Genomic DNA, 12,096 nt, shown 5'->3' with positions numbered 1-12,096 from the left:
ACTTTATATGAGAAAGGGTTACTAAGGGAGTTAGTGCTTAATTCCATATAAATAATTATATTTATAATTTGCGGTATCAAAAATTAGAGAACGAAGAAAAAAGGTTTTTATAGAGAGTTTCGTAATAATTTTTTCTCCTATTTGAAGGATTTTATAAATAAAGAATTAAATCTTCATAATATTTTACAAGAGAAACAAAAATTATTTAAAATTCAAAAACTTGAATAAAAGCATTGAAAACTGTAATAATTCTTTCTATTTTATTCAGATTTCCTACTATTTATGATCTTTAATATTATATGTTTATTCAAAGTCAGTTGTCTGTTGCACGAGCACAGCTGTTACGCTATCGAAACAAATTTAACCAACGTAACATTACACGAACAGCTTGACCAGCATGTGCAAAACGATAATTTTTATTACAAGAGAAGAACCGCAAGATTACAAGGAACCTATTAGCAGATACCGCTGTATGATTTCTTGTTTCGATCTTATTATATATCTTATCTTTTTTTTTTTTAAATATTAAGGTTTTTTTTGTTTGGTTAAACTAGAGGAAAACTGTGGCATAAAAGTTCGAAGACAGTGTTAATTAATGAGAAAAATGAATTACAGAGAAGAATGTCGAACAACAAAGAAAAGGGAAAAAGTTTATTTCTTTTTGCCCTAAGTTTCACGGTTTTGCCAGATTTAATCACCGTGAACGTATGTCCGTGCAACTGTTATTGCGTTTCTCATAAACTGCCCCCTTGTTCGACGAGGTTGATTATTTCCGCCTTGACGAGGAAAGTGAAACTCTCGATTATTCCTCTCTCCGTTCTTGTCACTCGCATTCTACGCTGGGCTATTTGCAACCTTTGCTTCACTCGAAAACGTGTTCGAGTTAAACGCTTCCGCTTATTTATGGAATAAGAAATATGGTTGTTAAATTGTTTCCATTATGCGACAGGTGTATAGGACAGGTTAGATAAGAAAATAATCTCCATAGATTGATTGAAATAAGATTTTCTGTTGCATAATGCACGCAGCATATTTTTTCTTTCAGTATATTTCCATTAAAGGCCTAAAAGCTGATTTTAGTTAATATGGGGAAGAATTTCTTCTTAAAATTTATTGTTCTATATACAAAATACAATTGCTAAATTACAAATAACTTTACTTCGAATATTTTATATGTTCTTAAACGTTATATGCATTTCGTACCGTTAAATTTCCCATAAACATATAAAAATTCCCGATATAATGATAATTCATAAAAAATTATTATTTTATTAATTTCTAGTTTAAACGCCTTCATTGATTATGAATGTATTAAATGAATTAACACAGAACAGTGGAAGAAGCGGACACAAAAAGTTCTTTATCGTGGGAGTGAATATATATCTCACGGTGTATGGAAGAGTTAATTAAATTTCTAGTTAGCAACATGGAATTAGTTGTGGCAAAGTTTCGATAAGAAGGGAAGACCGAGAGCGCGGTCCTGAACAAATGCAATAACGAAAGTCGTATTTCGTTCACGGTACTTCGTAATTACTCCGTTTCTATGATAAAATTATATAATTTTCTGAGAACTTCACACTTCGTTGTGCTTTCATCGTACGCCGCCTGTTTTCCCTTTCATTAAACCAACCCGGGTGATTAAATTCTTTAATCTATTTCCTTTCACGAGCTATAAAGCTTTTCGCCTTATGAAAATCATGTTCTTAACTCTCTAAATACACTTCCTGCAATAACACTCATACTCTTATGTTGCACTTGATTACGAAATTTTCAAGACTTCAGTTTACGATTTCAGACACGATATATTAAGAATTCACGATATATTCCATATATTTACATTCATCAAAGTGTTGCAAATGTTACAAATTTGAAACATAATAAAATTAATTTCAACAGCAACTTTTTCAATAATTTTTTGAATAAAAACAACAATAAGAAATTGTTGAACGACCGCCTCAGTTTATTTCCTACTAAATATATATTAATAAATATTTGTGCACGTTAACTAAATTCTACTTACTGTTAGCCAAATACCATTAACCGCGTACGTTATTTATGATAGAATCTTCCTCTGGCATTGCAAACGAAAATCATATCCAAACCATACTAAATCGAGCTACAAGAGATAAAATCCGAAACTCGTTGAAAGATTGAAATTTGCATAATATATCAGGACAAATCGAATTAACGTGTTTCTTAATCTCGTGTTCAGAATAAGAAGAAAAGTGGACGTTTCTTAATGCAGGGTAGGAACAAAAGCGTGATCAGAGCGCATTGTGAGCATAATCGAGCACAGGCCACGAACAGTTCACGTGGGTGGAGTTGGTTCTCCCTTCGTATCGGCTGTTGTCGGCTGTAATTGTAAAAACGCAAAACTCATTGCAATCTGGTATCGGTCATGGCCGATCGCTTTTACCAGCTGGCTACTATTCAGACTCGATGGAACGTTGTATAACATAGGAGAGAGCATGTATACGAAACTTTTACTTTGTTAGAGAATAATAGGTGCAAGAATGGCATAGATCAGAAATTGCTATTAAACATTTTGTACAATATTCGACAAAATAATGAAAAATTTCATTTGTTGTATAATCATTAGAATAGATAATTTATGAAGAACTTTAATGTACAGAAATAGGCGAAATGTACGTGATACGTGATACATCTACAGTATCTATCTAAACCAAAGCAATTTCTATATGGTGAAAGAAATCTCTGGTTAGGTTTTTTTTTGGCTGTGTTCATAAAAATAAAAGTTAATGCATATTAATGCAGATTAATAATCATACGTAAATCAAATTTAATTCAAATTTTGGTTTCTATAATCAACATTATCCATCAAAGGTCATCATGGCATGAATCAAAAAGAAAATTGATTTTTACATGTATTATTCGTGTATTTATGCCATCACACAAATTGTCACAGAAGTGTATCTATTTAAATAAAGGTTTATTCATAAAACATATTTATTATTAAATCATTAATTCAATAGTCATTAGAATTAACTGTAGAATTTAATATTTGATTCATTAGTGCAAACTTTTACATTCATCATGTTGAATATTCTTGTTTCAATATTAACAAAATGCAACATGTAATTTCAGTTACTAATACTCGACATTTAAATCCGATATTACTAATGTTTACTTTTTTCCCTTTTCATTTAGTTCCAACAAATCATTCGTCTTCCTAATACACACAATCACGAACTGAAATTTGTTTCCAGATGGTTCATTACGTGTCAGCGTCGGCACTGACGTCGCAAGCTCGACAGACACCTCCGAATTCGCGAAACAGTCCGGATCTCTTCGGTCAGCTCTTGCGAAAAGCTGGAGGCATGGGCGACATCAGGGACTGCCCCGTGAGTAACTTCAATTATCACTTAAAAGTCGACTTTCTTCCTATATCCGCGTTTTTACAATTTTATGAATCATTTTTTCTCGAACGATTCACAAGTTTGCACCTTAAAACAATTCCGGTGACTCGCGTTTGATTCATCCTTCTGACGAGATCAGGTACACTCTCCTTTGGCCTTTCTTGGAAATAATATGCCGCGGACTTTCTCTTTGAAGTGGAACGATAACTATCGTTCGAGCGCCGTGGGCTATTTGGTCGGTCGTATGGAGAAGCTGCTGATTCAGATGGAATCCGATGCTACCGAGAAACTCTGTCATTTGCAGGGATTTTTACGACAAAGCAATTGACAAATACTATGGGTCGTGGTTAATTATTATAGGACGAACGATTTAAAAATTAGACCAATTAATCGTTTCCTTTAGAATTGCTGTTGAGTAATAGTTACTGCAGTTTCTCTGCTTTGTGATGGATTAAGATATCGTTAAATAATATTATAATTAATATTATGACAATTATAACTACCTGTTTTGATATTTACGTATTTATTAATCAAATCAACTACCGCGTTGAAGCACTCATAAATTAATTATCAACTTATTTATTAGCGAATTTTGTATTTATTAACTAACCGTATCGATCTAGAATTTGATAGTTATTCCTTTTAAAACTTTAATACTGACCAAACAAAATGTAGAATTTCAATCAAAAAGGGTTTCATTTTGAAAACTATAAAAGCGTGTAAATTACTTTCAACCAGAATATTGTAATAATATACCATTTTAATTTTTTATCATCCAATGACAAATGGGGGCTGTAATTACAAACAGTATTATGGAACATTTTATTTTCTATTTGTAGAGCTCCTGTGGTGCGAAAATCCAAATCTGTCGGACCCTGATGAACCGACCGGAAATCGTTTCCGTCGGAGTCGTATGGGATAGCGAACGGCCGTCGTTGGAGCATATCATGGACGTTTTCGCAACCGTGGGAACGTCCCTCAGATTGAGCGATGTTTTCCATAGTGTAGTGGACTCTCGATGGGGTGCCTCGACCGTGCACAATCTCGTTGGAGTCGTCACATATTACGGGAAACACTACTCCACCTTCTTTTTTCACACTAAACTGAAGGTTAATAATAGTATAGATTGCACGATACACTCTCTTCATTATGCAAATGGATCGACTTAATTCTCGTTTACGGAGGAACTAATCTTTGATGCCGTACATATAAAGTGATTTTGCAATTTAAATAGAACATAATTATCAGAATTAATATGTGCTTTTTAACGAAACATGAAACGGTTAGTATTAGTAGCGTTGATATTGATACATATGAAATGTGTATAAAATGTTAATTTTCGAACGAAGGTACAGATAAATAATGTTATTTCTTAGCGATTTCTTTGATCGATAACAAAAATTTGTGTCATTTTGTCTCAGGTATGGATTTACTTTGACGACGCAACCGTCAAAGAAATTGGACCACGGTGGGAACAGGTGGTGGAAAAGTGCAGAAGAGGCAGGTATCAGCCGTTGCTTTTGCTGTACGCAACTCCTGGAGGAACTCCAGTGAATACGGAGAATGCCCCGAAAACCGTGACGCCTTTTCCGAACGGAAATGGACTGAAGACACCCCCGAAGAATAATGTTCGACGATCGATCACGCCCAGCCCGGAAAAACCATCGATCAACAGTACCGCCAGACGTGCCATCACACCAAATCCTGATAGTCCTCCTCACCCTTATACGCAACGCAGGATTTATAGTGATTATCAGAATCTGACGGACATTCAGAACAACATCTTTGGAAATCAGGTAACTTTTCAACTTTGATATATGATATCGATCGCTATATTATTAATTATCCTTAATTAGAGATGGATAGTCTATTTATTAAATTACTGTGTTGTAGAAAAATGGTGTAATATATTTATCTTATTCAATAATTTTGTCTAACGGAAAGATCTTGATAAAGCCTCCTTTTTTTGGAATTGGAAGTATATAGATATTTAAATGTTGGAATATTTGAATATATTCCAACATTTCTATTGCATTAATAATGCAATATTTCTATTGCTTTATGATACTTGAATGACGGTCTAAAGTCGAATGATCTACAGTCAAAGACTAAATGTTGGATGGAAGTTATTTAATGAATCATTTGCATGTTGAATGATTGAGACGAAGGAGTTGAGAAGAATCCTTAATTTGAGAACACTATAAATACAAATAAATTTTATAATAAAATCTGTATGCTTCTAGATATTAAAACGAACAATTGTATGAACTCATAAAAATAAGATATTCTTACTTTTGCAATAAAATTTTGACTCTATTCCAAAATATATTGAAACGTAAAAGATATCAATTGTATTTTCACAATATAGAAGAAATATATTTCCATTTTCTGTTGTAGGGTGTTGATACCGTCGATGGAGAGGCGGAATCCAAGTATATCAGTCGACGTGCCGTGGAAAACGTGATGCAACAGCAGAAGAAACAGCAAATGCAGCTGACACGTAGTCTAAGTGCAGGATCGACACCACAGGATGCTATCAGTATTCCTGACCACTTGAACGTACCACGGAGGCGAGATTCTGGAAACTGGTCTGGTGACCGGAATAGCGCTTCCTCGAGTTCCTCCACCACAATGGATAATCCGTATTTGTACATCGTCAATAAAATGCAGAGGAACTCGGGTGTGCCAAAAAGCCCGACCAGCAAATCTGGAGAACTCTCAAGTAGTAGCAGTGGCCATTACGACGCTGGATACGACTCGTATTCTTTGTCGTCCACGGATAGCCTTCCGCTCCAGCAAGGGCTAAAGCATAACCTGCAGGTGCGTGTTACTCTCAACAATATCGTAATATTAGTAGACATAATATTAGTAGCAAAAGCTATGGATTTGGCAATAGTAGATATAAACCGTGTAATTGAAAATAGTGCAACAAGAGACATTACCGTATTGTGAAAAAGGCTATTTCCTTGCGGAGGATGTCGTAGTAAGGATGGTACAATTGATAAGATGATTTTTGGCGAAAAATTAAATCAAAAGTCCTTCATACTTCTACTCAACAATATTGTCTTCTTTATTATCGCTTATTATTATCGATGTATATTTGACAAGTTATCAGTATTGTCTCGTTTTTTTTTTAAATTTTAGACATCTTATATGTAAAAACATTGTTCTTCACTTTTAAATTAGTTTTTCATAAGAAATCTGTGCACATGTGCACTGTTAAAGATTGCTAGGATTTTTTTATTTAATAACTCGACTCGTAGAATCTTTTCACGTTTTTTTTTTTTGTTTTCAAATTCCTATTTTTTATTATATTAAATTTATCTGATATTTTTTCAATACCGTAATATTATTAACGAAAGGGAACGTAGAGTTAAATCGATTTACTTAACATAGCTTGCCCAGATTCCGGAAGGCTACCAAGCTTCCTCAGGCGACGACTGCGAACGCCTCTGCAAAGAAACCGACGCACTTTTGGACAAATCTCGAGCTGCTGAGGACGCGGGCGATCTCAGCACCGCGGTCGCTTTGTGCAGTGCAGCCAGCAGTAAAGCTAGAGCCGCCATGGATGCACCGTACAACAACCCTCACACTATCAGAACAGCAAGGATGAAGCACAATACTTGCGTGATGAGGACCAGGAGTCTCCACAGAAGAATGTTGCAGGAACAGGCAACAGCAAATGGAGAAAAGGAAGGTGAGCCGTTTTATTTTATGCATTTAGTTTCATTTCTGTTAAATATTTATAGGAACTAAACAGCAGATCGAATGAAAACTGATTTATCATCATTAACTTTTAAGGGAAAAATTCAAAGTAAAGATTCTCGGCAGTGTAAGAAGGACCATTGATTCCAAGCTAGGATTAAAAAAATGATAGGATATTATATTTTATACAAAATCATCTAGAGAATTTATAAATCAATTTATAACACGCATAAATATATATGTTTCAGAAGGAGCACCAGAAGGTAGACATTCACGAGAGAACAGCAAATCTGGCCAACACTCTCGACAGAGTTCCAGGGACAAAGGAAATCATTCCCGACAAAACAGCCGAGAACTCCTAGTAAATCCTCCCTCTACAACTACCGACAAACCTGCCACAAAGAGCATCGAGATCTACGCCACGTTACCAAAAAAGAAGACCTTACGCAGCAAGGCAACAGCCGTGAATGTGATCGAGGATGAGGAATACATGTTATACGATCGACCAATGCAAAGAACAGGATTATTCAGTCGTACCAAACGTTGTGACGACGATAAGAAAGACAAGAAACGAGCTCGAAGTGAAGAAAGAAACAAAAACATCTCTAAAGACTTCTCCATCGCTCCGTCCCGTTCTTCTCCTTCGCCGAAAGGAACCAAAGTGGAAAAATCTAAAGAAAATGACACGATTGCCAATAATGTACGAAATTCTCAACCGAATAACGCCAATGGTGAACAAAAACAAGGCAAGAAGCAACACAAAATTAGAAGAAAATTATTGATGGGTGGGTTGATCAAGAGGAAGAATAGGAGCATGCCAGATTTACGAGAAGGCCAAGATGGACAAACAAACGCCAGCGTGGAGGGTACCTCCAACACTTTACCGAAGCAGTCAGTGGACGATTCAAGCGTTGGTTTAAAGGGAAACGAGGTGTGCCAATCTCTGAGTGGCTATTTATCAGAAGGACACCTAGAGTTTACTGGAAATAGTAATGGCAGCCCAGGCAGTACTAGTAATCCAAATTTGGAGAGAAGTCGTCTAATGAGAAAGAGCTTCCACGGCAGCGCCGGCAAAGTGTTACACGTAGCGAAGGTTCCTCCGCCTCCTCCGCTCAGGACCACTTCTCAACTTAGCAAGTCTAAGTGTTCGGGCGAAGTGCACAACGAGCAGCAATCTGAAAAATCGGTCTATCCAACATCAGAAAGTCAATGTACTTCTAATCCACCTCAAGATCAGAATGGAACATATTGGAATCATGTAAACGCGACAAATTCAGCTGGTGGAGCTAATAGAACATCTAATTACACCGATTACTCGTCCGAGTCTCATTCTCTTCCATTCTTACCCTCTTATAGTATGGAACAAAATGGCGCGAATGTACCAACGTCCTGCCCGTCGAATTATAACAGCAAACCTAGAATTCAGGATGACGTGGTGCAGTATGCTAATGGAATCTTGTACGAACCTACGTTTGTGGTTACCAGAGCGGATGTGCACAATGAACAGAGTCCTGTGAAACAGCAAAATCAAGTGGATTCTCTGCCTCCATATCCTGAAAGTGGAAATGTTTCTCATTCGAGACAACCCAGCGAAGACTTCCCCCCTCCGCCATATCCTTCTATTCATTCTGTATCTCATTCGAGGCAAGCTAGCGAGGACTTTCCACCACCGCCACCTCCTATTGATGAAAGCTCTAACAATGTTCATGATCAACAACAGTATCAGGAACAGTATCAACATCAGTATCAGCAGCAACAGTATCAGCAGTATCAACAACACCAGCAACAGCAACAGCAACAGATCGTACATATGCAGCAGCGTCAACAGCAGTTGGATAATCAGCATATTAGTAGCTTATTGTCCCAGTTGCAGATGAAAAGGGATCAGATTTTAGCCTGTGAAGCTCCAAGAGAGGAAAAGAGATCCGAAGAACAGGAGGAAGAAGAAAAATCATCTGGAGAAACTTGGTTACGTGAGTTGCAAGCGAAACAGGCAGAGAGGAGGATGAAGAAACAGGGTCCTCTTGAACAAGATATTCCAAAAGTTAGATCGTCTGCTCCAACAATTTCAGGACCAACTATCGCCAGGAGAACGAGCGATTTGATGATGAATAGTCTTGGCCAAAATTACGATCAGTCCAGTCGGGATGTGCCCGATTGTCCCAGGGTCGTTTCTTCTGTTAAAGACATGGCTGCTAGATTTGAGCAAATTAAGCTGCAACCAGTGCCTAAAACAGAACCAGACCAGAAAATTCTAATGAAGCAAAATGTGAATTGTGTTTCTCCTTCTCCACTGTTAGATGCTCCTCAGGATGTGCAAGTGGAAGAATCGAGGCCAATGAAGCTATCCACAGAAAATGTGACGAACTTTACTAAAACTGACAATTCCTCGAGTCAGTCGATCATGAATTCGAGCTTCGAATCTAGTTCCAGTCAGAACAGTTTTATTTCCACTACAGCCCCGAATAATCCCATGCAAACGCAGCAGAGCGGATTAAATCAAGCAATCATGTCGATGTCTCTTACGCTGCCACACGAAAACGGTTTGCCTATTGATTATCCAGAGGATGACATCAGCGAAGTTGCTATGCAGAATACCATACAGAATACGACCATTCTACCAAGTGAGGACGATATCGCGCCAAGGAAAGTGAAACGTCGAATAGGAAAGAAGAAGAGCGTGTCGTTCTGTGACCAAGTCGTTCTCGTTGCAACTGCAGAGGACGACGAGAAAGATTCTTATATACCTAATCCGATTCTGGAAAGGGTTCTACGATCAGCGATGAATAAGCCAGAAACTGCTCAAGTCCTTCGAGAGATTAGAAGTCTTCAGGAAGCGGAGATGAATAGAGAGAATTGCACTGCCACCAAATTCCAACAGCAGACTCTGCCATTGAAAAGCGAAGCGGACAGTGTTCCTGCAACTCCGTATCAAGATCAGTTGAGAAGCGTAAATCCTATACCTATACCAGACACGATTAAACCTACTTTCGGAAGGCAAAATTCAAACGAGTCGGTGGGATCATTGTCAGACAAGAAATTATGTGGTTCTTATGGTAATGAAGGGCAGGATGTTGTCAGGGATACCTACTCAGGACTTCCTAATGTATCCAAACCACCTACATCGTATTCTCCCCAACTCCAGCAACAGATAAGATACTCTCAGAATGGATACATGCCATATTTGCAGTCTCAGTCAACATATCCCCAAGCACAGACATCTCATCCAAGAAACCAAGGTATTCCTCTGTCTCAAACCCAGAAACCAGCCAGTCCTTACCCCACTCAAATTCAGTATGTACAGAATAACGTGCAGCAACAGAAAGGAATGTCCCAAAAAAGCAGCTATCAGACTTATTACCAGTTAGAACAACAACATAATCAGATGAACAAGCAGATGTCTCAGCAACAGCAACCTAACATGAACCAGAGGATTACTAATCACAATGCAAGTCCCATAACTGTTCAGCATTCGCAGCAGCAATTTGTATATCCACCAACTCAATCTCCGAGCCCTTATCAGAACCAATACAGCCACAGTTCCTATCAAGGCTATCCCTATCAATCTGTTCCTCAGCAGAATAGAATAAACCAACCTCTTCCACAGTATCAGCCACCACCCAATCCTCCAACTTCCTATCAACAACAACAGAGCATGCAGAATTACCAACAAAGGCACGATAATTATCAGAGGGCACCGCAGAAGGCCGATCAACAAAATATTTTGGCACCAAATCAAACATATCCTAATGCATTGCAAAATGGCCAAATCCAGTCGAATATGAAGTATCCTACGTACCAGCATCCCCCTGTGTCTAAACAGAGCAAACAAATGCATTTTGTGCCCACGTCAAAGGGTAACCCGACAGTGGCACAATCTACGTCTCCGTTACAAAAGCCTACGGTTGGTGGCACTGCAAGAACCGCGCCGTGTCATCTCTGCCGGAAGAAACAGGTGACTGAACCTGCTATTTACTGTTCAGACTGCGACTTTTACATGTCTCGTTTCCGGCCAAAAAATTGAGGTCTCTATCATACACGTTGACAGACAAAATATTAATGAATCGACGAGTCGATTTGGTAGTATGTTCTTTGTAGGAGATGTATAGACGAACTACAATTAACGCGTAGGATAGTACTGTCTAAGCTAAACTTCTTTTTTGTTATGTTAATGATATAATAGGGGTGAAACACGCCCTTCCATTTTTGTACAAAGTTAAGTTAGTCGTAGATTTGATGTAATGGAAGACCTTCGTCGTGCAGCTACTAACTAGATGTATTCATGTACTATTGATCGTGTACTTAGCGACGTTTGTAATTTATAGTGAATCATATATGTAGAAGGAGACATGGTCTCATATATGTATCAGTCGTGTTTTTATGTAACATCATTTCGTGGTTTGTACGTTAGGCTAACGTAGCAGATATGTTTTCTCAAATCTTGTATCATTTGTATTCCTCGTGATTCTGTTGTACATAGATTATTTCTATGTAGTCTTTAAGTTTCTTGTAAAAAATGTCGATGTAACTCTCTTACGGTTAGCTTTACGAGGAAGCGTTTCTGTTTTTCACGCATACGCATGTATGAAAACGCTGCGATTGTATTTTCGTTCGGGAGACAGTTTGTCAGAATTGTGATACTAGCCATGCTACATAGAGTCTTATCGTTAAACGTTTAGGAACCGTATCGCGACGAAACGATACGGATAGTCGCACAAAATCGTGAGAAATAGAGGAAGCGTGGAGGGAACATGATCTCTGATGAAAGCGTGAAGTTTATATTTTATGTTGATAGGTGTTGATGTTATATATATTGTGTACTTAACGGTTACGTTGTATTGTAATAGTTGTCTATGTGTACTAGATCGATGTACAAATCCACACACCCCCTTCCCTCCATTTTATACGTTTTGTATAAGTATTTTGTTTTAAAAATACTTGATTTCCTCCCGAATGACATTGAATAAAGCGCCGTCGAAATATTTCAACACGTGTTTTACAATCGGATTCATTT

At 37.6% G+C, this 12,096-nt stretch overlaps 1 protein-coding gene across 5 annotated transcripts in view; it reads left to right on the top strand.

Moving 5' to 3' along the window:
• The window catches only part of LOC126914647 (uncharacterized), a 132,012-nt gene extending 119,942 nt beyond the window's left edge, over positions 1-12,070 (top strand). For 4 of the 5 annotated variants that reach the window (XM_050718825.1, XM_050718824.1, XM_050718828.1 and 1 more), the window contains 6 exons: positions 3,228-3,362; positions 4,217-4,486; positions 4,799-5,173; positions 5,775-6,197; positions 6,774-7,074; positions 7,331-12,070. In XM_050718825.1, coding sequence (XP_050574782.1) covers positions 3,228-3,362; positions 4,217-4,486; positions 4,799-5,173; positions 5,775-6,197; positions 6,774-7,074; positions 7,331-11,106 — 5,280 coding nt within the window. In that variant the 3' untranslated portion in view covers positions 11,107-12,070. The remainder of the gene's footprint in view (positions 1-3,227; positions 3,363-4,216; positions 4,487-4,798; positions 5,174-5,774; positions 6,198-6,773; positions 7,075-7,330) is intronic. The other variant, XM_050718826.1, reaches the window with a different exon arrangement.
• Positions 12,071-12,096: the final 26 nt, after the last annotated feature.

Source organism: Bombus affinis, chromosome 3 (genome assembly GCF_024516045.1).
Source record: "Bombus affinis isolate iyBomAffi1 chromosome 3, iyBomAffi1.2, whole genome shotgun sequence".
NCBI classification, from domain to species: Eukaryota; Metazoa; Arthropoda; class Insecta; order Hymenoptera; family Apidae; genus Bombus; species Bombus affinis.
The sequence above is the reverse complement of the archived record's forward strand: the minus strand, read 5'-3'. Positions and strand labels throughout refer to the sequence as shown.